We start from the raw sequence: 27,169 nt of genomic DNA, 5'->3' as shown, positions 1-27,169 counted from the left end.
TTCCAAGACAGAAGCAAATCTTTATTAAACCATCCAAGGCTCTTACAGAGGGTGAGGTGTTAATGTCAGCCAGATAAATGTCCCAGCACCAGAGCAAACACCCTAGGACATAGGGCATGAGAACAGGCCTGAAGGAGAAAAAAGCCTAGTTTTCTAAGTCAGCCCTGCTAGAGAGCTGGGAGTCCCCGCCCCCTGAGATCATCTGGTTAGTACTGGAGCTAGACAGACATATATGGAAGCAGCTTGACTATTGCACAGTGGAAAAGCCATGGGACTGCAGGCCGTAGAGGTCACAGTGTGGGCCCTGCCTGCAGGGCACCTGCAGGACTCCCCTGTCTATGGAGCACCAGCTCCAAGGATGCTCCTTGCCTGCAATTCCCAATGCCTGGCAATACCTCTGTCATGCCCCTCCCTTCCCCCTCCCACTGCCCCCACCCAAATTCCTACAGCCACAGCCAAAAACCCAGGGATCCAGGAAGTCTAACAGTCCTAGTGTGCACCATTCCTCAACTCTCTGACTTGTACCCCCCATCAGAAATGCAGAGTCCACTAAGCTGGCATGTCTTTTGCCTCAGGGCTGCAACAGGAAACGTTCTGCCTGGGGATCTGGGGCAGAAGTTTAACAGGGAGAGACCCCATAGCACTTCCCTGCTGAATGCCAGGAGCATGGGGTCACCATCCCAAAGGAAGCAACAGCGACTGGAGACAGTCCCAGGACACGCCCAGGAGCACTGCCCCCAGTCAACGACAGGAAGCTCTAATCTTATTGCCAGAAGTCAACCCCAGCCCTCAGAGGTGAGGGTCTCTACTGAGTAGAGTCCCTTCTAGAGGAGCAAGGGGGCCTGTTCAGGGCCTGGGCACATGGGCCTGACCCCCCCTGCTCAGGATATCTTCTTCCCCCTGCCTCCCCCCACATGGCAGGGGCACAACTGTCTCACCTCAGCTCCTCTCCAGGTGGGAATGGGGGTGGGGGCAGAAGAGGCAATGAGTGTATACCCTCCAGCACCTTCCCCTTCTGGTCAGCACCTCAGAGCTCCCCCCTCTCTCTAGAGAAACCCTCATCCTACTAATTTAAGCCAGGGCTGTGTCCCTTTGCCACACAATGACCCCCTCTGCCCCTGGGCACTTCTGGGCTAGTTCATGTGGTCGGGGTGATGCCAGAGGGAGTCAGCACATGGTGTGTGATAAACCTGTGCTGAGCTGGCTACCACCTGCCTCAGGACAGCAGAACGGGTTTTGCCCTTTCAAATAGCTCCACTGCTCTTCAATGTCTTTGAGTCCCCTCAGACCAGAGCGAAGGTGGAGGGGCCTAGAAGGTGCTGTAGGGGACAACTCTTTCCCTAAGGAAAAGCCATAGGCCACACTGGGCTGTAAAGAGGTCTTCCTGGGATGGTGAGAGGCATGTCTTTGCTTGGGATTGGCCAAAGCTCCAGAGACACAACCTCACCCTGACCCAGCAGGGGTAAGGATCAATTGCCCCCTTGCACCTTTAACTTTCTATTCCCTCTCTGTGCTACTCTATGGTTTGGAATGTCAGTACAGGATGTGCCCTCCCCCCTCCTTCCCCTGTCCTCCCCTGAGCACTCAGCAGGTCCTGGTGCCACAGCTACCTCATGGCCCTCAGCCGACACACTCAGAAGTCAGCATGTCTGACACTAACCCAAGCACCCAGTTGCCTCTGAGTGAGCCCTGAAGTCCTGGGAGGAGCCATCAGGGGAGCAGCAGAGATGGGAGTCCTCTCTCAAGCTGTGTGCAGGATGAGGGTGACATTGCAGCCATGACTCAGCAGCTAGCACCGTGATCTGGAGCAGGGAGGTGATAGGAAGCTGCATGTTCTCAGGGCTCTGGCTGCCACAGGGAGATGTGTTCTTGAGCTGCAAATACAGACACCAGTGTTAGCAATGCCCAGCCCACCCTGGGCTGGGGAGCCAGGGGGGCAGATGCTGTAGCCCACTGCCTGGTACCCAACCTGCCCAGATCACCCCACACTGTAGCCAGTCAGTTAGTTTGAGCCCTGAACTCTCATCCTCTCATCATCAAATGGGAGGAGGCCATGGGCCTGCAGCAGGAGAAGGCAGTTATCCCCTATCTTGTCCAGCCACCAGAGGATGCCCCAATGCATGGAACACTTTGCTAACAGGGTAACAGGTCATTAGACAGGGTAAAAAGAGGGAGCAGATGAGGATGAAGAGGACAGCAAGAGCGGGTGGGGCTGGGCTGCATGCTACCATGCTAGATCCCTCAGTGCCAGTCTGAGCCCTGGGCTGCCGAGACCAGTTTTTAGTTCACAGATCTGATCCAAAAGAGTTTTTTATCCAGTGTTAGTGAATTCATTGCTGATAAGAGGCAGCAGACACCAACCCAGGGCCTCTGCTAACCCGCAGACTGGCCCAGGATGGGCAGCAGTACGCATTGTTCCCCCCCCTCAACCGAGTCATAGCACCTCACCCTCTGCTAGGTTGCAGCCTTCTGGGGTAAAGGACTACTCCTGCTCTGCTGAGCCTGATAACACAACTCTCTAAGCTAGGTCAAACATAAGGCAGAACCAGACCTGGACTCACAGGTAAGGACTGAGGGCACTGGCAGATTGGCAGGAAGCCAGGGCTGGAATAGTAGAGGGGCGGCATGAAGAGAATTGCCAGAACTGCATGCAAAGAGCCCAGAAGAGAAGCAAAGAAGTATGGGATGGGACTGCAGGCCATCAGCAGAGCTGGAGGCAGGAGAAGTTGGAGCTAAAAGCTGGGACAGCAGCAGGCTTCCAGCTGGGGTGCAGGACTTCAGCAAAGCTGTGTTTTTAGATAGATCGGCACTGGAATAGCAGAAGAGCAGTGGCTTGGCACTAGGGGGCATTAGCAACACCCCACTGCAGCCACAGCAGGGGATATGCTTGTACAGTACCTGTTAGCTTGTACAGCACCTCCAGGCCCTACACCCACACCAGTCAGTGCTATCCAGGGGCAGATGAATACCCCAAGCAGTCATCCCCTAATCGGAATGGGGACAGGGCATACCCAGCACAGCTGAGAGAGCAGGGCAGAACAAAGCTGTGCCACTCACCAAACTGGCAGATGTACCGGTTTCGGGTCTTGCAGCGCTGGTCATTCCAGTTGAAGGCAGCTGATGCCTGGAGCTCAACACAGTTCCCAAACCTGAGATGCGGAACAGAGTGGAGAAGACTCCGTGGATGGAGTAGGGGGAGGTGGGGAGATGTAGCAGCGAGTTTCAAAGCATGGGGCAGGGCTGCCACAGAAAGCTGTGAGGGGCACAAGTCTATGCTTGGAAGCCCAGAGCTGGAGGTGGCCTAGCAAGAACCCGGCACTATTGTCCCTGGGGACTGAGCTGGAGAGGCATCTTATGGTAGGCTGTCTGAGGAGCCCTGCACAGACACTCACCCCTGGTTGTTCGGCTGCCCAAAAGCAAAGCTGGTGAAGGAGTACTGCCCTCCGGTGTCCCAGCGGAATGAGTCCTTGGATGTTTTATAGGTGAGACCTAAATGAAAGTGGAGCAGTGACAGAGCTTTAGCACATGGGGCATCTGCACTCTGCCATGGCATCAGGCCTGTCGGGACATGCCACCAGTACCAGCAGCACAGCAACCACAGTGCCAGTGGTGTCACAAGCCCCTGTAGACATGTGCTTCTGCTGGCTAGAATCCTTCAGCACATCCAACAGAGCTGTGACTGCAGAGGGCTCCAGGGCTGTTCCCACTAGGGGCTGTCACTATTTGACACTCACTGAACTTGTCAGTGCTGAGAGCCCACACATGGACACACTATGATCTCCACTATAAACACATGCTTGCTCATGGGAGTGGCCTCCTGGCCCCTGGCAATATCCTGTAGTCTCTATGGCAGTGGGACACCACCTGGGTACTGACCTCACTTCTTTCCACCCTGAGCTCTGACTTCAGTTTGGATACAGCCCACCCAGTCATTCCAGGAGTAAAGCCGGCTGAAGCTGCATGGAGCTCTGCAGCCTCCCACAGGAGCCCTGCTCCTGCTCTGAATGTGGGGCTGTAGCTAGCGGTCTGAACCGTCCATACCCATGTGATCCATCATAGCTTATCCACAATCCCCCTAGGAGCCAACTGTAACAGAGAGTCAGAGGCTCCTGTTACTTGAAGGCAGAAGCAGCAATAGATATCCCCATGTGAGGGGGAGGCTGCATGTTACAGACCGGCTGCAGGGGAGTACTGGCTGGAGGGGCCATAGAATAAAAATGCCTATTGCAGAACTGGCAGCTCAGCAGTAGGACAATAGGGCAAAACCCTGCCTGAGCAATAAAGGCACTGTTACAGCAACCAGGGCAGTAACAGTAAAGCAGCCCATTAAAGCCAGAGGCAGCTGTGCCAAGGCTAGCACACCACCTGACTGGAAGGGGGCAGGGCTTGTGAGGCATATAAGTCCTGCGCCAGGCAAGGCAGTCAGTGTGGTGCTGCAAGCCATAGAGGGCTGCTGTGAGAGGCCTGTGGCTGAACTTAATGCCTGAGATCCTGCTGCACCTTGTGGTGAGCTGTGACCCAGAATGCAGATGGTTTCATTAGACAGCTGGTAGGCTTACAGCGTTGTTATAGCCTGTGGGCTTATGTGTTCATTTAAATTTTAAACCAGTGGTCTGGATGGGACTGTAGGGGCATGTGAGGAGACTGCAGTGGGGTGCCTGAGGAGTGTGTAACCCATGGAGATACACCAATGTTCCCAGGCTCAAACCAGGGGGTTGTAGACTGGAGAGGAGCTGAAACCCAACACGGGTGTAAGCCAGACTGCCCAAGTGGGGCAGCATGAGAGGGAGACCAGGGCTGCAACCCAGAAGCCAGGTCAGGCAGTGGCCTAGACTAAGGGAACCAGCGAGAGCAAAGGGGCAGAGGCCAAGAAGGCTGAGCCTCCAACAAGGACTAAAGTGGCCTAATATTGGCTTGGGCCAACCACCCCTTAAAATCACCAACTAGTAATGTCTGTGAGGCATGGGCCTAGCTGTAGGAGAGGTTGGAGGCCATAAATAGACCTAAGGCTACAGGTGCCTGGGGTGGGAGGTACAGACGAGCTGTGAGAGCCCAACTAGCAAGATCTGGAAGGGACCTGTTGGCAGCTAGAAGAACTGGGGCTTGCTCTAGGACCCATTAGGCAGCCTCCTTTTCATAGATTTCATAAACATTGGGACTGGAAGGGACCTCAAAAGATCGAATCCAGCCCCCTGCCCCAGGGGCAGGAAGTCAGCTGGGGTCAAAGGATCCCAGCAAGATAAACATCCAGACGTTTCTTAAAGGAGTCCATAGTAGGTGCCTGCACCGCCTCTGGAGGTAGTCTATTCCAGGCCTTGGGGGTTTGGACAGTAAAGAAGTTTTTCCTTGTGTCCAGCCTAAAATGGTCTTGGAGGAGTTTTGACCATTGGTTCTTGTTGTCCCTTGGGGCACTTCGGTGAACAGGCGTTCCCCCAGATCCTGATGTACTTAGGCAGCCACCAGGCCACCCCTGAACCTGCTCTTTTCCAGGCTGAAGGAGTCCCATGGCTCTCAGCATAAGGTCTATTCTCTTGCCCTCTGGTCATATTCATGGCTCTCCTATGGACTCTCTCAAGCCTCTCCACATCCTTGAATTGTGGAGCCCCGAATTGGATGCAGTACTCCAGCTGCAGCCTCACCAAGGCCAAGTACAGCAGGAGGATGACGTCCTGAGATTTATTTGAGAAGCATCGATGGAGGCAAGCCAGAGTTTGGTCACTTTACCAGCTGTGATATTGCATTGGTGGCTCATGTTCATCTGGTGGTCAATCACGACCCCCAAATCTGTTTCGACCATGGTGCTAGCAAGTGTAGCACTGCTGAGCCTTTTAAGTGTGCTGTGGGTCCCCCCCCCCCCCGAGGTTGAGTACCTTGCTTTTTTTGGTATTGAACGTCATCAGGTTTATGTCTGCCTACTTTCTGAGCCTATCCACGTCAGCCTAGATCACCAGTCTATCCTCAGATGTGAATGCTGTACCCAAAAGTTTAGTGTCATTGGTGAACTTGGCCAGTCCACTTCTGACACCAGTGTCCACATTGTTGATAAAGATGTTAAAGAGATCCAATCCAAGGACAGACACTGGGGGACACCACTGGTCACAAAGCGCCATGATGAATCACTTCCATCGACTGGTACTCTCTAGGTCTGACCTCAGAGCCAATTCCCCAGCCATCAGACTGTGATGTAGCCAAGGCCACAGTTGGCCAATTTTTCCATGAGGAGATCATGGGACACCAGATCAAAGGCTTTTTTTAAGTCCAGAGATATGATGTCAATCACTTCTCCCTTGTCCAGGTGATATGTCACCTGGTCATAGAAGGAGTTGAGACTGGTCAGGCGAGACTTACAGGTGAACCCATGCTGGCTGTCCCTCAGGATGCTACCATCAGCCAGCTTGTCAAGAATGGTCTCTTTGATATCTTTTTCCAGAGTCTTACCAGGGATTGAGGTCAAGCTGATTGGCCTGTAGTTCCCCAGATCTACTTTCCTTCCATTCTTAAAGATTAGCAACACACCGGCGTTCTTTCAATCTTCAGGCACTTCTCCTGAGTGCTACGAGTTTTCGAATATTTTTGCCAATGGTTGGGCTATGACATCTGCCTGCTCCTTAAGTACTCTAGGGTGTAATCTACAGGGCCAGCTGACTTGAAGGTGTCCAGCCTCTCAACGTGTTCCTTTACAAGGTCTACACTGATGCTTGGTATAAATTCTTCCTCACCCCAGCCATCCTGCATCATGCTAAGCAGGGCGGTTCCTTTGGGCTGATGGAAAAACTGATGTGAAGTACCCATTAAGTAGGTTTGTTTCAAGCAGATAAATACAGCAAGCCATAGCAGGCAAGTGAGAGGGTGAGGGGAGGGTACTTTAGAGCTGCAGCAGGGCAAAGGTTGCAGGGCCATCAGGAGGTGTCACAGCCACCCTGAAACCCAAACTTGCTACACCAACCCATCACTTTTCCTCAGACTCCTTAGCATGGAGGCAGAATTGTTCTTGGGCCAGATGTCAATAGGATCCAAAGTATACCACCAGCTCCCTGGGCAACCCCTAGCAAAACAAGTCACCTCTGTACCTTAGTGCCATCAGTGATAAAACACTGGTCCCTTCCACACTCTTGAGGAAGCCAGGGGGTAAGAACTTAAAATGCTCTGTGGAAGAGCTAAAGGTCATCAGAAAAGCAGTCAGAGGGGCAAGGGGAAGCTGGGCAGTGCCTTAATTAGCAAGTGGTGAAGAACCCCCATGCAGCATGCCACAAGCACAGCATGGCACAGCAGCAGTCATGCCCAGGCACCTGTGTAGCTGCATCCAAGCTTATTACCGCACTGGAAGGAGTGAGATCCCTGTGAATGCTTAGGGCTGGGATCTCCTGACATGGAAAGGAGTGATGTTTACTGTAATGCAAACAGATGACTTTCTACAGCTGGTGCCTTGGCTGCCCCAGGCTTCAGGTGCAGAACATAAGAGCTCTGCTTGCATTGTAGTAACCTAGAAATGGGGCATTGTAGCACTCTGTGCCTTCCAGGCTAGCAGCATCATGGAGAGACCCAGATTGGGAAATCCTCCATGCTAGGACTAGCTCCTCCTTCCCTTCAGTGCAATGTGTGCACGCCAAGGGCATCCAGCTGCCTCCAGGTACTCACCAATCCAGAAGTTGCGAGTCTCAAAATCAGTGTCTGTCACCTCATTGGTGGTTTCCAAACGGCCCAGGTAAAAGGCCAGAATGTCCTGGACTTTCTGATTCTTGATTTGAGCCAGTACTGCTCCTTTCTCCTGCAGAATATCAAACAAGGCAGCAATGCAGGGACAGCCCAGATCAACATGGGCAGAAAGAGGCAGGCAAAGCACTAGGGTGAACTCAGCTACATTTTAGAACTTTCTACCTAGAAAACCAGGTTCCCTTTCTGTGTGTTCCCACCAGATGTACCCAGAATCCACTCCAGACAAACAGGGAATCCCATCTGTACTCTCCTTAATCCCAGTGAAATGATGCAGAGGATCCCACCAGCACAGAGCCCATTATTGTATGGGAGTGAACACTACAGAGCTTATGTAGACCATGGAAACTAAAGTCCAGATCTCTCTGCTCGGATGAAATGGTCTCTCCCTCCATGGTGGCTTTTTTGTTTTTAATTGGTTCCATGGGCACTAATTATTGTGCCTTTGGGCTGATTAACTTTCCTGTATCCGGGGGTCAAATGGAGCCAGTGTTCTCACTGTCATTCATCACTGTGAAGTGAATAATAATCACGCATGACACTGAGATCAGAAGTAAAAACCAAAATCTTATTGCAGATGTAGCAGAAATTACTTTCCTAACAACATACGAGGTGACTTGCTCCTAATGAGCTGGGTTACATTTTCAGCTGAAACTTTTTTCTTGATCAGTGCAGGCTTTGCTTGAGTGAAATATTTGCAAACTCATGTCAATTTTGCTGACTGCTTCAGCAGGAATAAAAAAACCCCTGAAGACAATTCTGAAGACATCAAAACATTTTGCTTCAACATTTTCTCATAGAAACATTTTGATTTGAAATGGTTCCTTTCAACAGCTACTGGAATTAATTCAAAGTTTTCCAAGACTTGAAGCCTAAATGAAACTAGGTCAGACAAAACCCTTTGTTCCACCTCAGACGTGTTGCTTTTTTTTTTCAGTTGGCCACAAATTTCAGTTTTTATTGTTTATGTCGAGTCCCCTGGAAATCAATTGAATTTTTCCTTAATGTTTTGCATCCACAAGTGAACCAAAGAATCATTTATTCACACATGCCTATTCCCAACCTGGTGAAAGGAGCCTGCCTTGGCCCAGGGTGGGTGGGGTTACCTGACATTTGAGTTTGGCTCCGTAGTATGTGTCTGCCTCAGAGGAAACCATGAAGCAGTCCCCATCTATCCTCAAGTCACAGGCATGGAAGGGGAACTGGATTTTGGCTACAAAAAGAGAGAGGGGAAACTCAGTCCTTATTCTGGCTCTAGTGACTTGTAATCCCTGCATGTAGGAGAGAAATAGAGACTTCTTTATAGAGACAAGAGGGCTCTCGCTTTTAACAGTTCCCTGCCCAATAAATGAGAACCTGCATTTCTCCCATGGAGACACTGGGTGCTGCTATTATACCAGGCATTGCTCAGACAGAGCAGCATTTTCACTGGATATGTAAGTGACTCTTAAAGGAACCAGCATCACTATGCAAAAGCCGGAAGTTTGTTTAGACACCTGCATCTTTCCCTCTGGCCCAGTTGGTCAGATCCCCCCTCACTGACAGTGCCCTCTGCACAGAGATCAGGGGCTCCCACAGGAAAATGCCTTCTGCCCCTCTCCTTCCAAACATGCATTTAGTTACGCCATGATTTTCTTCTTTGAACCGGCCCAGCGATGGGCAGATACCCTGTTTTTTGGCTGTATTTCACATCTGGCTTCAAGCTGTCTCCCCAAAGCCATGCCCACAGGATGCAGAAGGGCAAACCATACAGCTGCCTCTGAAGTGTCTGCTATAGAGGCAGAAAAGCAACAGACTGAAAACCATCCCTTTCCCTGTTGCATAGGTTCGCTGGTAGGAAGAGCAATCTCACTTGCCTGTGTATTTATTAGGGGTGTGTGAAGTGGGCTGTATTTGATTTGGATTTGGCCCCAATCAGGGACAGTGATTCAATTTGTTGATTCAGATCACTGTCCCTGATTCGATTTGGCCAAATCCGAACATGAAGATTCAATGCTGATTTGGAGAATCAGCGATTCGGACATAGACACAGCATTTAAAAGCTTTTTCTACATACCTTGAGGTAGCAGCTGCAGCTCGTGATCACTGTGATACTGGGGCACGTGGAGCATCCCACAGGAGTGCGGGGGGTGCTTCTGGTTCACTTCCAGGTCTGCTGCCAAGCACACTGAGGAGCGCCCCATGCTTCTGTAAGATGCTTCATGTGCCCCAGCATCGCAGCACTCACGAGCCCTTGCTACCTAGAGGTATGTAGAAAAAACATTTAAAGCTGTCTCTTATGTCCAAGTCTCTGAATCGATTTGGAGGGTTCTGATTTGATTTTGAAAGATTAAAGAGTCCTCTGATTTAATTCAGAGATTCGGTCACCAAATCGGGCTGAATCTCCACCGAATCGAATCGGGGACTGAAGCTTTGCACAGTCCTAGTGTTTATACCCAGGAAAAATGAGTGAAGGATGTTTGCCGAGTTTTGGCTTCACTGGAGCGTAGCCTACAAAGGCCTGCCAAGGTATCGGCACCAAGGTATCCAGGGCTGCCTGACCCCATCTTAGATATGAGCACTGAACATTGCATGGCACAATTCTGGGTCCTTTTCCCCGTGCCCCAGCAATGACCAGCTCTGAACAATGTTCCCAGAGCTGATAGCTGTATCCTCTGCAGAACCTGCCCTAGAAGCACTGCCCAGCTGGTGGCAATCTACACGAGAGACCCCTGCAACTCCCCACATGCCACAGCAGATGTTGCCAAGTTTCAACTCCAGCTCTAGGAATTGGGAGCTCTTGGCTGGGGCTAAGCATAAACCAATGCAGTAAAAGGACATGGATTTGGGGGTAATATAATGGTTAAAAGACTTTGCACATAATTCCTGCAACTCCAACATGCTGGCAGCCTGAGGGAGGAAGGGTCTGCAGCCTGCAACCAAACAGAAGATGTAACAGACCCCGACAGCAGAAGTTAGGCTGCAGTGCAGGTGCGACCCCACACACTCTTGGGCAGCACATGAAACAGCATAAAGTCCTACCATGGGAACCATGTGAAGTGGTTCCCTGTGCCCACTGGCAGGGTAGCAACCTGCACTGGATCCCTGGGCTCTTTTGAAGGTCACCTGGGACCGTTCATGCACTTCCAGACCAGGCAGGGCCACTCGTTCTCGGGAGGATAAAGGGAAATGCCTGAACTTGGGAGCACCCACAGCAGAGGTTGCCAGGACAGGACTTACTGCCACATTCAGCTCCACCATAGCCGATGTCACAGAGGCAGGAGCATTCCTCCTCCTTGAACTTCCCATGGAAGCACTGGATACTGCACTTCACTGTAAGAAACTCGCATGTTAGTCTCTTTTCCTGGCCTGTCACTGGCTCTCCAGACCCTGGCAGGGTCCTCAGCAAAGCCAGCCCAGCCCCTGCACAGAAGTTGGGAGGTACTGGTACCCATTCCATAGCCACTGCTAAGCCTGGATTTCTTTCCTCAGCCTTATTTACTGTGGATAGGAGCAAGGCCAAACTGGGAAATCTCCAGCAGGGACTGGGCAGGATTGTCTCAGGGTGGGGGGGAGTTTGGAAAGTGCTGGGGTAAAGTGCTGTGCTCATGCACAGCAACCTGGGCTGCTGCACTTTCTCCCTCAGTGTGAGGCAGCATATTGGCTCACATGCCTTGCAATGGGAGCTCCTCAGATCCCAGGCCTTGCCCCAGAGGCAGCCCCTGGAAAGGGCAGTTCCACTTCTGGAGGCAGTTCCCCTGGGATGGCCATTTAAGAGCCTTCACCTGTACGGACTGGAGCCATAGAGAGGAGGAGAGGGTTGGGCTAGACAAGCCACTTCCATGATTCCTGGGGAGCACCGTGCCTGTTTGCTATTGGGTTCTTGGACAGTCACACCTCCTTTGTTAAGTTCTTATATGGCCTGATGAGTGCACCCCAGTGATTCTGTGTTTTGGATAAAAAGAGTTGCTTTCCCTCACCACAACCTCCCTGGAATCTCTCCAACTACCTGAGAGAGATGGCGGAGCTGTTCCAGATTTTTTTCTTCTTCTCCATTAATATTTCACCTTTCCCTTCATCCCATTCTGTCCTCTCAAGTACCCTCTAGCAAAGGGCGGGCATTTATTTCAGGTGGAGGGCCACTTACTGAGTTTTGGCAAGCCATCAAGGGCCGTAGGATGGGCAGCCAGGGGCAGGTAAATATTAATTTTCTAAATTTTTTAGGGGCCCCACGGGCCAGGTAGAATGACCTGGCAGGCCGCATCCGGCTCGCAGTATACAACTTATTGGGACGGCCTGGGATGAGTTGGGGGCATCCACTTATCACACTATGCAGCCCCTCAGCCCTGCATGGGGTCCTTGCCAGTAAGGGGTCCCAGATCCACCCTTGAGATCCTGGGCTCATTGTAGCCCAAGCAGTTTGGTCTCAGGGAGCAAGGACCCAGGGAACCTAGGAAACATAAATATTAAAAAGGAAACAAGGGAATTTCCAGACAAAGCCCTCTGTTACCTGGGGTTCATGCTGAACAGATCATTTTGGTGACTGAGAGGTAGAGAAACCAATGTCCGCAAACCCACGTGCTGGAACATTCAGGCAGTTTCAAAGAGAAGAGGAAACTTAAACCCCAAACATTTGAAAGACTGGAAATATCCAAGTGAAGCACCCAACCCCCCTGACTCTAACCTGCTGTCACAGCAGCCTCCAGTCTTCTCTCTTCTGCTGTCCCAAGCCTCTTAGCCTGATCCTGAACTCCCAACACACAGATGCAGACAGACAGAGAGACACTGCCCATAAGCACAGCACAAACAGCACATGATACACACACACAAGCACAATCCTCACACATCCACATGAACACTCATTGCAGAAATGCAGAGTACAGAACAACTGCTAGGCAGTGAAGACTTTCTGTGGCACAGATGTGTAAGACATAGACCCACTCCCAGACAATGCCCCTGGCTTGCTCTCTCACCTTGGCAGTACCTGCCTGTGTACCCTGGTAGACACTTGCAGTGGCAGGAACTCATGTTTAACTGCCCATTGTTCCTGCAGCTCATCCGACATGGGTTCCTGGGTACTTCTGAGCAGACAAAATGGACAAATGCAGCAGTCAGACCTGGGTGCCCAGTTGTGCAGCCAGTGCCCAGTGTTTCACTGGCACAGACAAGAAGCAGTCAGGGCAGGGGTGGCCTGGGGGATCATTAGCAGTGGTGAGGGAGAGCAGTGGGCACTCACCACAGAGCCCTCCACTGTGATCCCATGATTTGAAGCATCCAGAGAGTCCTGAAGTGCAGAGTGAACACCAGGCTCCCTTCTTATAAGGGACAATCGTCTTCCCATTCATCTCCCAGTTCCCTCTAGGATGGAACAAACAAGAAGCCTCAATGCCCATGCCCCAGCCCTACCTCCACCCTTCACTGGGGCTTTATGTCCTCTTTATTGTGGGCCAGCTTGGCACAGCTGCCAGCCACATCACTCCCAAACTACACAAGGATCTGTATTGCCCAGGTGCCCTGACTCCCTGCTTCCTCTGTGCCTCCTGCAGGAGACCAGCTATTTACAGCCCATGACCTAAAAAGCCTGTAGCAGGACCCAAAATACCTGGGGGCACTTGTTCTGGTTTTGCTTAAGGGCGGGAGGCCTACTTCTAAAGCAAGGGGATCAAGTCTGCTCACTGGTAAGCCCCATCTCCTTTTTAATTCCTGCAATCAAGCTGCACCTACTTCCATTAAAGTCCCACCCACTTTATATTTCCCTGCTGTCGACCCCAATCTACTTTCATTTCAGACCCACCTAGTTCATACTTCTGTGCTACCAACTCCCCCCGCCCCCCCAAATGATCTAATAGGCCATGCCCACTGTACTATAAGCCGCACCCACCTTCTAAGACTTCCCCCTAACTTCTGCGTGTGTCTTGCAGTCCCCAGTGGGCACAGGCTGGTGGAAGATATAGGTTTCCCCTCAGACAAAGTTGGGGAAGATGTGGGTCCAGCTGCCCTCCCAGCAGCCCCACTGGACAGCTGTGAGGACCCAGAGTGGGCACACAGCCCAGATGCCTTACCCTGGGGAGTAGGCGCAGACAAAAGCCTCTCTCCTCTCTTGGCCCTTGGCGCAGATGTGCTTTCCACAGCCCAGCCTGCTGGAGGTAGCCCAGACCAACTGCAAGAGAGACCCCAGCCTCAGTGTGCTGCGCAGCCTCATGATACCTGGGATGCAGGGGGCTCCTTTCCAGGCAGTAGGTGCTGGGCTGGCTGGGCAGTATGTATCTGGGAGAGAGTGCTGTTTGGTTGCATTTCTAGTCCCTGCTGGCATCAGAGCCAGTGATCACAACTTCCCAAGCCATGCTGAGCATAGGGAGGGCCAAAGAGAGCCAGAAGCCATTCCTTACAGGGGCAGAACATGCCCAACCCCATGCCCAGGCTTAAGTGGGCAGACAGGTCAGAGGATCCTAGGGTGAAGATCTGCAGGGAGCTTGTGTGAAAACTGAATCTTACATCATGTGTGCATCTGCCCCATCCCTCCAGCTTGTTCTACAGCTCACAGCATGCATCCTACTTCCCATGACTGCTGCAGCCTCTCTGGAGCCTGGGAAAACCCCTCCCTGTCAGCTTGGAGGTGGAGGAGGAAGACATTCCTTCCCACTCCCTAGCCCTGTGAAATATGGCTTACCCTCTTCTCCAGCTCCTACTGGGGGGCAGGTGCTGCGTGGGAGCTGACTCAGCCCAGGGCCCAGCCCTCCCATTGCAACAGCTGCTCACACGGTGGTGGGGGCGGGGGGTGAGGTGACTCCCTTCCCCTTTATGCCCCCATGCATGGGAGCCAGCCCAGGCCCTCCAGCTACTGGGAGCGGTGGGCAAGGCCTCCATCTGGCCCTTCACACAGGGGTCTCAGAAGAAGAGCAGCTGGGCAGTTTGGCACCCTGGCCAGTGGCAGAGCAAGGGCCAGCAGCAGCAGCTGGGTTGGCAGCAATGACAGCTACTATTTTTGCAACCCCCACTAAGTTAGAGCCTGAGTCTGCCTGGTGCCTCTGCCCACCTCTTCGGCTACTGGTTTCATCAGTGGGCCCAACTACATCAAATGACCCTGGGAAAGGCCTGTCCTGGTTCAGTGACGTTAGGGCATGCCCTAGCTCCCTTTGCAGCTGGCCTGGCTCTAGTTAGCTGGAGCCTATCTAGGCGCTGCTGGGATCTTTTAATTCAGAATTGCAGTCCAGGATGCTTATGTGGTGATCAATAAGGATTCAGGCACATGTAGATCCTCCCCTCCCCAGAGCCCTGCAGCCCTTTACAGACCATGGACCAGTGTCCCAGATGGGGCAATGAATGTCAGTGAAGTCTGTGCCAACTGAAGGTGGGCACCAGCAAGATGCTGACTGTGATGTTCCTTCGATCAATGCCTGTCAGCCTCTCCCACAGGCAGTACCAGACCTACTACCAACCAAGATCTTCAGCTCCCGCAAGGTAAGCTGCCACCTGCCTCCTCCCCTTTCTCAGTCCAACACAGCTTTGTGTCTAGAAGATTACTGTCCCCAGTCCCTGGCATGGGGGTAAGACAGATTCCAATATTGCAGGCCCCTTGCTACCATGCCCTGACACTTCCTGTTACATGCTGAGTGTTATGTATATATATCTCGTACTGCTGCCAGAAAATGGCACTATTCCATGTTGTGTTAATTTCCCATTGATTTCTCTAATTTTGCTTGAAGAGCATTAGGTGAAGCTCTTATTTTGGACAATAAAGATGGGTGCCATATTGTCCCTGTCTGATCTCATTGGGACAATGCTGACCCACTGCTCTCCATCTGTCCCAGATATGGGCTTTCCCCAGAGCTCTGCTTATGTCCCTCAGCCCCATCCCAAAGCCCCCAGCAATCCCAGTCCTCAGATCCTTTCCCTCAACACAGGACTTGGATGATGCTCCTCAGACCTGCTTCATGGCCCTCCTGTTATCCCAACCCTGGACAACCCACAGACAGCCTAGTCATAGAGAGTTGTTGGTATGCACAGATGGCTCCCCCCTGCTCTCTCTATTCACTCACCATTGGAGGATACTGGGATGTTAATGTTAACCCTTGGGCTCTGGCTGGGAGAGGCCTGTTCACTGCCCCCTACTGTTTGCAAAACCAGCAGGGTCAGGTGTGTCCCTGTTCCTCGAGGGAGTGTTACCTGGGTGTAGTGGCTGCAGGTAGCATTCTCCAGGCACTGTGCTGCATGGTAGTCATAGCTCTGCCCTTCTCTGAACCACAGCTCCACCACATCTGTAAAGGTGGCCACCCCCTCGGGGAGCAAGAGAGCATTCCAGCTGATGTGCTGGGCCTGGTGTGCTGGTGGTGGCAAGGCCTTCCCAAGGCAGCTGGCTGCTCGATCCTGTGCCAAATGTGCCAGCTTGTCACTCCAGTCCTGTTGAGGGGAAAGACAAGTATCAGCACATGACCTGCTGAGGGACTGTCGGGGCAGTTCGGGGGCAGGGGCATGTTGGTGGAATGGCATGGACTCCAAAGAGGCTTTCTGAGGCTGTATCTTTGATACTGATAGGAATAGCTGTCACCCTGCCTCATTCCCTGAGAATGATCCAAGGAGCACAGGGAAGGCTTCTCAGGTCTACGGTGATGGGAAAAGCTCAGGTCCCTAATCACTGCCCACCCCTGCCTGGCCCAGAGAGTGCTCAAATAAGCCTAACTGAAGGGCTGCATTTCAGGATCCCCCTGACAGACATGAACAGACCCCCAGAGCCATGAGGTGATGGGGGAGCCCAAGTGTACATTGCTCAAGGCCAGGCTGACCCAGACAGTCAGAGGTCTGGGCTGGGGGCACTGCCCCTCCTTTGAACTGAGACTCCCTGCCTTCCACCTCAATGCACCTGGCCAGTTAAAGAGGTCAAGGAGAGCGAAGGGGTCTGATCCTCTTCTTCCCCACCCCTGCAGTGTGGACTGTGCTCCTGGGGGTAGCCAAAATGAGCGGTGCCCTTGACTGTGCCCTGAACTGGGTGGGATGAGGGCTCCTTGTGCCCCCTCCTTGCCTGTGCACCAGGGGACAATTTAATGCTTTGTTTCCTGCAGCCTGAAGCAAGCAGCCTACGCAAAGCCAAGCAGGTCATCCAAGACTGTTGTTCGTTCTGTGCCAGGCTGAGCAGGAATACCCAGAGCAGGGACCCTTTGTCCTTGGGCCCTTTGTTGTGCTGGGGCTGTGGCACAGACAGTGTTGCTGCTGTGGAAGTCTGGCCCTAGCCTCTGTCTCCAGCACAACTCCAAAGTGGGCAGAAAGAGAAGAACTGCAACTGGGTTTTCAAAAGGTGACACTGATTCGAGGAGCCTGGCTGAACACTCCCATCCCCACTCCCAACTATGAGAGCAGCTGGGATCTCATCCAGTGTCCCAGACCCACAACCAGCGTCTGCTTCAGCAGAAGCCTTTCTGGGAAGCAGGATATCCCCATTCCCTCTGCTGTGGGGAGCAAGGTCTTGTCATCAGCAGTGCCCAGTGGTCCCTCAACTGGCCCCATGGCCACACCCCCTCCCTAGCAGATTGTCTCAGTGCCCCTCTCATAGGGCTGATGCCCTTAGGAATTGCTGGTTCCATGCCAAATCCATGGGAGCAATATTGCAGAAGGTAATCAGCCTGCAGGTGGGGACTTAAGTAGGAAAAGAAGGTGCATGTCATGGCTTTTAAGAGGCTGCTATGGACAGGGAGGATGAAGACAGGGGAAGGCAACCTGAGCAACAGGATGGGGCTTTGAAATCTGGCTTAGGTGAATTCAGTGCCCCAGCCCCTCTCTGCTTGATCCAGCACATGGACTATATGTGGGAAGAGAAGGAGGGAGTGTTGGGGCAGTGGAAGGATGAAGCAATTGTTTGTTACTGAGCAGAAAAACAACTTGTTCCAGGAAGCTAAAATTGCAATTTTTATGGCTGTTAGGAGAGCCAAAGGGAAGATGAACTAATGAAGTGTTCTCACAGGTCAGGAGCCAAGGGCAAATCTGTGCTGCCTGGGAGTCACACTGCTGCTTGGCTCCAAAAGAAGCAATGCCAGTGCCCTGCTCCCTCTGCTATGAGTGCCATGAGGCTCTACAGCAGGGACAGGCAACCCGTGGCATGGGTGCCAGAACATGGCATGCAAAGACATTTTGCTTGGCACATGTGCCTTGGTGTAGATAGTGGGGAAAGGACCAAGGCACTGCCACAGCAAGGATCAGCTCCCCTGTGGCTCCCCTGCCAGCCACCCCTGGCACTCCAATATCTTACAAATCGAGGTCATAGGTGTTTTTGACACTGTCTAAAAACATTCCCACCCCTGCTGTAAAGCAGGATGAGATTTAAAGGGCCAGGATCATAATGAATCCCATGTAACCTTCATTGTCCTCTCTCTATGCCCCTGTCTTGGGAGCCATGAAATCACTATTTGTGAAACACCTGGCCATTCATTTTCCATCTAACAAATGCTACCATTTGTTCCCCTGCCCAGGACCTCAGATTTGTAACACAGAAAAAATCTAACGTTGCCAGTTCTTGCACTGCTATAATGGCTTCCTTATATCTAGTACTTTTTCTTAGGGACCCAGTTTCTGGACTCATGGGATTTAATCAAATATTTCTGCTTTCAAGAAAAGAAAATTAAAATTTCAGCCCTCAGATTTGTAGAGGAGAGGTGGAAAATATGCCTCAAATGCCCCCCAAAAGCTTGGGAACTACATGGCAAAGAAAAAACAAAAATACATGTTTTTAAGGACCCACTTGGACCCTGCTGCCGCTCCTTCTCTCCACCACCCAGCAGCAGTGTGGGATGGGAGAAGCTCCTGTGTCACTGAAGCCCCTTCCCACCAAAAACCACCAAAGTCCAACCAGCTCTGTGGGCCATAGGTTGTCAACCCCTGTCCTAGGTAATGAAGGGTTCAGGCACAACAGCCCACTATGGTTTGCTACACAGATATGCAGCCAGAAGGGGGAGCCGCTCACAGCTTTGTTATTGGAGACCCCACAAAAATGTTGACACTTTTCATTTGTTAGTTGCGGTTCAGTCCTTTATATCAATGATTAACAGGTAACCAAGCTGTTTTCTGGTTTGCTAAGTTCCTGCTTCTGCTAACATGCAGGTTAATGGCAAACCTCTCAGCAAGGTCAATGCAGACAGGATCAGGCCTGAAATGTGTTGTTTATTAATCTGCCCAGTCCCTATAAGCCTGTTGCTTAAATGGATAATGCCAATGGTTCCCTTGCTGCCTTCCTTCCAATTGTCCCACAACTGGACACCAGCGCTCATGCACAATAATTATGAGTGACCTGTTAGTACCAAGCTACCCTGGAACTACACGGTTCATTTTTGGTGAGTCTTTCATAAGAAAGCCAATAAACTGGCCTGTTTCAGAAACTGCAGAGCAGCAGCGGATGCTTTGTGGAGGTCTGAAATGCCTTCAAGCACTAGGCTGGGAGGTCAGTGCCTGGGCCACTGGTAGGGTTGCCAACTGACTGAAGCTATTCCGGGAGATTTTTTTTTCCCCAGCATGAATGTCATTAATTTCATTTTCTTAAAATATCCTATTAAAATCTCCTGGAATGCTTTCAGTAGTCACCAGGAAACCAGTGCTGATTCCGGTAGACTCCCAGCCAATCCAGGAGGGTTGGCAACCCTAGCCAAGGAGTTTATGGGCCATTTCTTCCGCAGAGCTGTTGTGGGGTCACAGCCATGGCAGAGCTTGGAGGAGTGCTTTATCCTTGAGGAAAACAACCAGAAGCACATCCCCCGCCTTCTTGTACCTTCACAATAAAACACCAACCTTCCCACTCAAGTTAAACCCACTCAAGTAATTATTGTTAGCAACATGCCAGGCTGACAGAACAAGGAGCTTAATGGCCTTTCATGCAGAATGCTGTCCCAGACCATCCCACCATGGCCAGCTCTGTCACTCCCACTGCCCACAGCCTCATTGCCAGCAGTGCCAAACACCTCATGCTCTATGCCCACAGCTCACCCACTCCCTGCTGCCCCAGTCCTTCCCTAGCTTCATTTACAAACCATCATCTACTCCAGTGTTTCCCAACCTTTTCCAGCCAAAGGCACACTTACATTAATAAAAATTTTCCGTGGCACACCTGTTAAGGCATTCCCCATCCTCATACCTACTGTAGCTCATTGTAGCTCATTGCCATGGCAAAATTCTGCGGCACACCTGTTCATTTCTGATGGCACACTTTTGTGCCACAGCACACTGGTTGGGAAACATTGGACTACTAGTGCTCTCAGGGGATGGCTTCCTCTGGCTAAAAGAGGCCTGTGAGAGCCTGCTGTTTTAGAGGTCACTACAGCCCATGGGTGCAATGCAGCACTGTTATAAAGGACCCAAGATGGACCCAAGTCACAGAACAGGGGCATGCATCTATATTGTAACTCCCTGCCCCATAGATCAGCTTCCCAGAGCCAGGGAGTTATTTTAACCCCATCAGAAACTGAGGGGTCCAGTTCTCAATTGCTCAGCACTCAACAGGCTGCACTGGGCAAAAAATTGGGTCCTACTGGCCACTGACAAAATAAAGACCCAGAGCCATACTGGATCAGGGGTCCACAACCCCAGGAGGAGTCTGGCACAGCCCTACAGCCCTCCCAGGGGTGCAGGAGGGCCCCCAGTCTGCCTGCCAGATGACCAAGGGCTGCTGCTGCCAGCTGGGACCAGCACTAGGCACAGCCCATGCCAAGCGCTGGAAAGATCAGTGCTGCTGCTGGCCCCAGCCAGCAGCAACAGCATACTATTATCCAGCGTGCAGATCCAGGGGCCCGCAGCCCCACAAGGGCTGGCTGATTGACAGGAGGCTGCTGCTGCTGGGTGAGACCTGCACTGATGCCAAGTAAGCCCGGCTTCGAAACGCGAAACATTTCAAAACTTTTGAAACGTTTTGAGTGCCCCTGTTTCATTTCAAAGCTGTTTTGAAGGCTTTTGTTTCACTTCAGTTTTGCTGTTTTGAGCTCAAAACACATCAAAACAGCTTCAAAATTAAACCCCTGATGAAATTTTGCACAGCCCTTGTAGCCAGGCTGAGAAGGAAGGCAAAAGGAAGCTATTTTCCCTTGGTCAGCAGGCATTCTGGGGGCTCCCAACATAACACCATGCAGAATGGGAATCCCTACGTTGCTCTGCCTCCCCCAGCCAAAGAGCCAGGGCCTGCCAGACTTCACGGTTCCCTTCCCTTCCCCTTCTTGCCCTGGCAGGCTCAGGGCCCAGGACTGCCCTTCACCTGCCATGGGGTCAACAGCATCAGCTAGCATGAGGTCATGCCCACTGGGGGCAGGAGGGAAGGGGCCTGGCCTTTCTGGTTAGGGGCCCAGAAGCCTCATTTTACAGAGGGGCTTGAGAGAGAGAGCAAGCTAGGCCACAGTCAAACCTCACAATCCCCACAATGTCCAGGGGCCTGTTCAAGCCATATTGCTAGAACAGGCTACACCCATCCCTCAGGTCAAACCCCTCCCAAACAGTCAGTCTCAATTCACCATATGTGATCAGGCTCTGTCCTCACCATCAGTTCTTCCTGCCCAGCAAGGAGACTCCCAGGTTCATAGAGCCAAGTTTGTCTATTTTATCCTTTCCTATTGGGAATCCCTTCCCCACAGATTGCAGCTCAACCTAGTCCCCCCTTTCCTAACACCACTTGAAAAGTGAGCAATAACAATGATAATGCCTCCTATTTCTGATGTCTGCACCTTCTCAGAACTGAGAGGAAGTGGGCCAAGGCCCTTGTCCCAGCAGTTTGCCAATCCCATTCTGAAGCTGGGGTTGCCAGACTGGTAGGATGTTTCTTTTCAGCTCCAAGTGCAGCTACTGCAATTGGAACCTAGGCTGGTGTCATCCCCTCTCCACCCCTCGCCCCCCAAACCTCTGAAAGTATAGCCTTTGGTTGCTTGCAGCTGGGCCTACCTGTCACAGCACCATTTACATCCAGCTGGCAGAGGTGGGTGGAAACTCACAGCAAAGCCAAGGGTCCAGGCAGAGCATGGTGCAATGAACTGAAACCTTAGGTACCCTTGTGCCTTGGTTTCCAAAATGTCTTTGCAGAACAGCTTGCAATATCATTTAAAACCAGCCTAAATGAGTTCAGTTCAGAGATGGTTCAGCTAGCCTGTGTGAACAGAACCAAACTGCCCTTAAATTACAGCTGGGCTCAAGCAAAAGTGTCCCTGAACTTTGGAAATGGGCTTGGCTTTAGTTTAAGCTTAAAGTTTTTTCTGTTGGGTGACTGTTAAACGCACTGGTTTGTCAGAACCCTTACACCCATAGATGGGGCCAACTTTTTAAAACTGCTTGGCAAGTAGGAAACATGTTGGGTTCAGAGCACTTGAAAATCCAGCCTTTTTGAGACACTTAAATGGGAACTGGGCCCTTGTGAAAATATGACCCTGGGCACTAAGCACTTAACAGCTGGCTCTCTATATGTCTGAATCATGGCACCAAAGAAAGCCACATGCTGTGGCTGACCTGAAGTGTTTGCCCTCAACAGCTGGCCCATGCATGCCTCTACTCCAAGCAAGGTCAAGTAACTTCACAGACCTATGTGGCTATTAGGAGTTGTCTGGCTAGAAAAAGAAAAATCCTGGGACTTGGATCTTCAAAGAGGGATTGGTATGGCACACAGGATCCATGTCTAGATCAGTCATCATGGTCCCATGCCCCAGCAGCCCCATGCCCACAGCAACACATTTCCTAATTAGCTGTGCCATTTGTGGAGCATCTTCGATCCATAGAGCCCGAAGCACTTGGCAGACTAAATAATCAGTCCAGATCCAGGAAGCCTGTCACCCTTCACTGGGATGCAGCCAACTGCACCGAGTCTTCCAAGAAACCAACAGTAACCGTGTTTCCAGTGCCTGGAATTAATGCAGGAGTCCTGCCCACCCTAGCTAAATCACTCCCTCCCCATTAAAAGCCATTGCAAGGTGGAGCTCTGAAAGAAGGTACTCACCCAAATTATCCTGTTGGCTGGGGGGAAGGCAGCCTCATGAGGGAAAAGTCAGCCCAAACTCGATAGCTTTGCTCAGGACTCATGGCAAACATGAGGCTACCATGCAGCATCCTGGCTTCTCTAACGGTGGCTGTCTCTGGCTATACGAATTTGGGGGGCAAGGTTTGGGAGCACAGAGGAAGATATCAGAATTGCACAGTGTGAGGCTGTATTGCATTCTTCGTGTTAGTGCTATGGCACTATGCAAAGGACAGTGTGCACTCTCCAGGCAATCTCAGTGCCTTCCTTCCCCTGTGTGAACCCCAGCACACACCAAACCCTCCACAAGGGCCCGGGAGGGAGGAGTGAGCCCTGGAGATTCCCAGGCCCCATAGCTATGAGGAAGAGAGACTGTCTGCAGGGGACCCATTCTGCCTTTAGCTTCAAACCAATCTGATAAACCCTAGTTAAATGAGAGTGGGTTTGCTCAGAGAAATGACTGAAACTCGTCCTTTTGTACTCATCTAGTCAGGTTCCCTTGGTGGGTGCTGGCTTGCAAGACCTACACATGTGCTTGATACTTTAAATTCCTATGAGCTTGGGGGAGTCAGCCCAGCCAAGAAGAGGAACCTAGAGTCTGTTTCTGGTTTACAGAATTGTTAATTAACTTATATTTGCTGAATCTTCATAGTTGCTGATGGGTGAAGAGGACTGTACCCAGGTGGACTCTGGGGCCTGGGCTGTGGCTGCAAGGCCACCAGCTGGAAATAAAAAACACCTGAACTGCTCCCTGAGCATGTTTTCTCTGGAGTCGCTGTGCTGATGACAATGAACATGGGGCTCCCCACTGCCAGGGGCCACTTTGACGTACGCTATGCTGCAATGGTTAGCAGCAAAGCACCTGCAGTGTGCGGCTGATGGTTAAGTCAATAGGAAAAACACAGGCTGATTCCTTGTAAGTTCTTAAAGATCAGAGGACTGCTTCAAGGTGCCCAGGACAAGAATATTGGTTGGCTGTTACTGAGGTGACAGCCTGCATTGGGGTGATTAATACTGTTGGTAGTTATATGCTAATTTAATTGCCTAAACAACCCCACAGAGCTGAATGGGAAAAATCCATTTATGTTGTTGTTCTCTGGCTGGACTCCAGAGGGTACTACTGAGCAAGGGCACCAAGGGGCAGTTCACAGCCTAAGAGTATTAAATGAAGTCAGCAGGAGCAGAGAGAGGGACAGTACTGTGCAAACACCCTCTCATTTCCTGATAGTCCTTATTTTTTTCTCCTGCCCAGCAACTGTGGGCTTGATCATGCTCCTAGGGAAACCTGGAGGCTGATTCTTCTTTGCTGACTTTGACAAGACTGTTTTCATGTGCCTATGCATTACACATGGAGGAGCTGGCAGACTGCACCCATCTCCACTCCCCGCCCCCCAACCCCTCCTCTCCCCATCACTGGTCTGGGAACTATAAACTCTGGGTCCACGATACACCAGATCTGGGCTGTCACCTGGTGTCCTAGATCCACTGTGCAGCCTCTCTGTTCTCCAGCAGTATCCCCTGAAATGGCATCACATCCCACCCTCAGTTCAGGAGTGCCACCTTTATCATGAGAGCATCTCCACCCTGCGGCTGGGCCAAGACCTGATGCACTCCACACCCCCTAGCTAAGAGCCTCAGAGCTGCCCCAGCAACAGGTCCTAGAGGTGAGACAGGGCAGAAAGCAGGTCACTCACCATCCTCTGCATGTTGGCCGCAGGTGGGTGGACTCTACTGCGCAGTTTGTTGTGCAGGGAAAGCAACAGGAAACTTTCCTTCAGACCTAGAGCTGGGGAGAGAGAATAAAAACAGGGAGTCAGGGAATAGGAGCTGGACCATACCCCAAGTCCCCCCTCTCTTCCCAGCCCTACACCGCATGGCTGAGCTGGGGGCTGGGTGGGATTGCTTCTGCCCAGCCCGTCTCTGCTAGCAGGTCACAGATCCCAAGCCAGGCAACGCCAGACACTCACTGTAAGGAACAGGGCCAGCAGGGAAAGGAGACCTGTCACCATGGTGACAGCAGGGCAAGAAAGCCTGGCTTTGGAAGTGAAATACAAAGAGGCAGGGGCTGCAAACTCCAGCGCCGCACTGGCTGAGCCACTGGCTCAGGCCCAAACAAGGTTAGACCCCAGGGACTCCACTAGGCTACAGCCCTCTGGTCTCAGTGCAAACTGATGGTGACACATTGAGGCCCCACAGCCAGACAGACAAGGTGATGGGGGTTTTCAGGAGAGCAACAAGCTATGGTAAAAAATCAAGGTGAACTATCTCAGAGTCCCTGTCCATTCTTGCAATAGCTTAACAAGGGCAGCAATTGGGGCTGTAGCTCCGGACACTCGCTTAAAGAGGAAGCAAGAAGCAAGAACAGCCCCTGCCACCACCCAGGCTGCCACTGCCACATAAGGCAGAGACCCTGGCTCTTATGCCTTTGCCTTCTCATGTGTTTGCTCTCCACTGTGATAATCACACACAAAGTGCATGAGGGCATGATGATGGCAAAGGCAGGATCCTGAGTTCCCATCCCTGTTTCAGGCACACTACAGAGCCCTTGTAGGACAGCATCTTCATCCTTGGCTTGTAGCTGCTGCAGGTTCCTGGCATGGCCTTCCTCTCAGCACATGATGGGTAAAAAAAGCAAGTCCCCAGGACAGCTGGCCAGGACACAGGCAGCAAAACAGCTGCAAAAAATAATCCTGGAATAAATGATATTTTATAATCTCTCTTGGGGATCAGACAGGCAGGGAACCCCGTGTCCTCCCTAATCACCCTATGCCAGATAAACCGTGTCTGCTGCCGTGCAGCCAGTAATGCCTCCAGAGCGGGCATGGACTACTTCCACAGTCTGTTTGCCTGTGGTTTGCGTTACTGTTAGTTAAAGATGTTACAATGGTCTGCTCCCCTTGTTCAGCAGCTCCCAGCCCTTCCCTCCCACCACTGTTGTCACATTCCACAAGTTAAGCTCACTGGAGCTGCACCAAGTTACACCCGCTGAGAATCTGACCCAGCCTTGGTCTGCATAAATAGGGTCTGATCCTGCAAGATACTGGATATTCCCATTGACTTGCATAGAGGTTGTGAGTGCAGACTATTGGGGTTTCCGGAGGTCAGCACCGGCTCCAAGGATTAGTAAACATGGGCTCCCCCCTCCCAGGTCAGAGACAGTCAGAGCCAAGTGCCCCTGGCACCCAGCTTTGCTGGTGCTGGAAAATCTCCACAACACTTCCATTGATTACCCCTGTGGAATTTGCCAATTACCTCGCTGCAACGGAGCCACGGGGGACAGCTTCTCATGTTGTTGGTGTATCCTGATCTCCCCCAAACTTGAGCCAAGAAAGCTGAAAGCCAGTGCCAGGACCTGACATGCCAGCATCTGTTTAACCTTCATGAAGGTGGTTCTGTGTTCAATCTTCCAAGGTTAAGTTCTGTGCAAAAGACCAGTCCAGCTGAATCAGAGGTGTTGAGCTACGCAGTTATCCCTGTCTCGTACAGCCCTGGCTCTGCGATGCACACGTGTGTGTGCACGTCTGTGTGTGGGTACGTACGTCTCTCTCGCTGAATGTTTCCAAGTTGTGATCCTATTCAAACCTTCAGACAAGCACTGCCAGGCAGCTTAACAAAAGGGGGACTGGTGAGTAATAGCTCTGTCAAAACCGTCTTCTGCCAACAGCTTGCTGGCATGAAAAAAGAGACAGCTCCTGTGGAATCCTTACAATCCTCCGCCCCCTGCTCCCCCGGGACCAAGCGCGACACCACATGAGCCCTGCTAATCATTGAAGGATTATTATTATTCACACGGAGCGGTAGAGGGGCCGTGCTGATTGGGCAGTGAAACATTCCAAAGGGGCGGCTTAATGAATGAGAAGCTCAGATGGCCTTAGACTGTGCAGTTCTCAGCTACTGAGACACACACTTCGCTAACTCCAAATGCACTCCCCCACATACGCATGCACGCAGACACTTGCTCCCCTCCTACTCTGTTAAGATTAGCAGCAAGGCAATTACAACCGATGGGGTTAATTGTAAAAGAGATGCTCTGAGGGCCTAAGGCTCCAAGGTGTTCCTGGCCCCTGATTCCTAGCACCTGGAAGGATCCTGGAGATGAGAAACATAAAGAGTTTATTTCTTTGCTGGGAATCTCACCACTTCTCTTGTTCTGCCCTATGAATTAAACATGCTGGTGATGTAACATACACCATCATGAAAGTGGTACATGGCAGGAAGCCAAGTTGCTGTATGGGGGAGTGAGGCAGAAGGGTAACTGGGGAAGAAAGCTTGCTAGGAGCAAGGAGTGGCTTTGCAGGTTGCCTGCGTGCAAATGAGACCCTATAGTAGGCAGGGAGGAATCTCTTAAAATAATGCTGTGATTGTACAGATTCCTTGGGGATGTATCACAGGAAAGCAAGTGACCTGCAGTCTATAAGTGCACCACCCACAGTGGGGGATTCAGCACTGTCCTTGGGAGCAAGAGCTCTCACTCCACCACAGCCTGCTCCCGTGGAGGCTGCTTCTGCCACTCTGCTG

General features: G+C 51.6%; 1 protein-coding gene across 2 annotated transcripts; it reads right to left on the bottom strand.

Moving 5' to 3' along the window:
• Window positions 1–26,396, bottom strand: LOC109310427 (C-type lectin domain family 18 member C-like). 2 transcript variants are annotated; one of them, XM_019535542.1, is made up of 13 exons: window positions 25,904–26,396; window positions 24,346–24,437; window positions 15,859–16,092; window positions 13,755–13,852; window positions 13,574–13,630; window positions 12,929–13,050; window positions 12,666–12,773; window positions 10,933–11,025; window positions 8,820–8,926; window positions 7,639–7,768; window positions 3,393–3,489; window positions 3,058–3,149; window positions 1–1,874 (listed from the first exon to the last, which is right to left on the bottom strand). In XM_019535542.1, the coding sequence occupies exons 1-13, from the start codon at window positions 26,031–26,033 to the stop codon at window positions 1,837–1,839; spliced, it is 1,398 nt and encodes a 465-aa protein (XP_019391087.1). In that variant the 5' UTR covers window positions 26,034–26,396; the 3' UTR covers window positions 1–1,836. The 2 variants fall into 2 exon arrangements, with proteins under 2 accessions (XP_019391087.1, XP_019391088.1); XM_019535543.1 differs by lacking the exon at window positions 13,574–13,630 and having other exon boundaries at window positions 25,904–26,393.
• Window positions 26,397–27,169: the final 773 nt, after the last annotated feature.

This window comes from Crocodylus porosus, unplaced genomic scaffold (genome assembly GCF_001723895.1).
Source record: "Crocodylus porosus isolate Cpor-Errol unplaced genomic scaffold, CroPor_comp1, whole genome shotgun sequence".
NCBI lineage: Eukaryota > Metazoa > Chordata > Crocodylia > Crocodylidae > Crocodylus > Crocodylus porosus.
Note: the sequence above shows the minus strand (reverse complement) of the source record. Positions and strands in the feature narration are given on the sequence as shown.

Excerpts from the sequence above, each read along its gene's own strand:
- LOC109310427 (XM_019535542.1), bottom strand. The coding sequence starts at position 26,033 with ATGAAGGTTAAACAGATGCTGGCATGTCAGGTCCTGGCACTGGCTTTC. Across the intron at positions 16,093-24,345 it reads CGGCCAACATGCAGAGGATG|GACTGGAGTGACAAGCTGGC; the intron begins GTGAGTGACCTG and ends TCCCCTCAACAG. Across the intron at positions 11,026-12,665 it reads CACAGGCAGGTACTGCCAAG|TGAAGTGCAGTATCCAGTGC; the intron begins GTGAGAGAGCAA and ends AGTTTCTTACAG.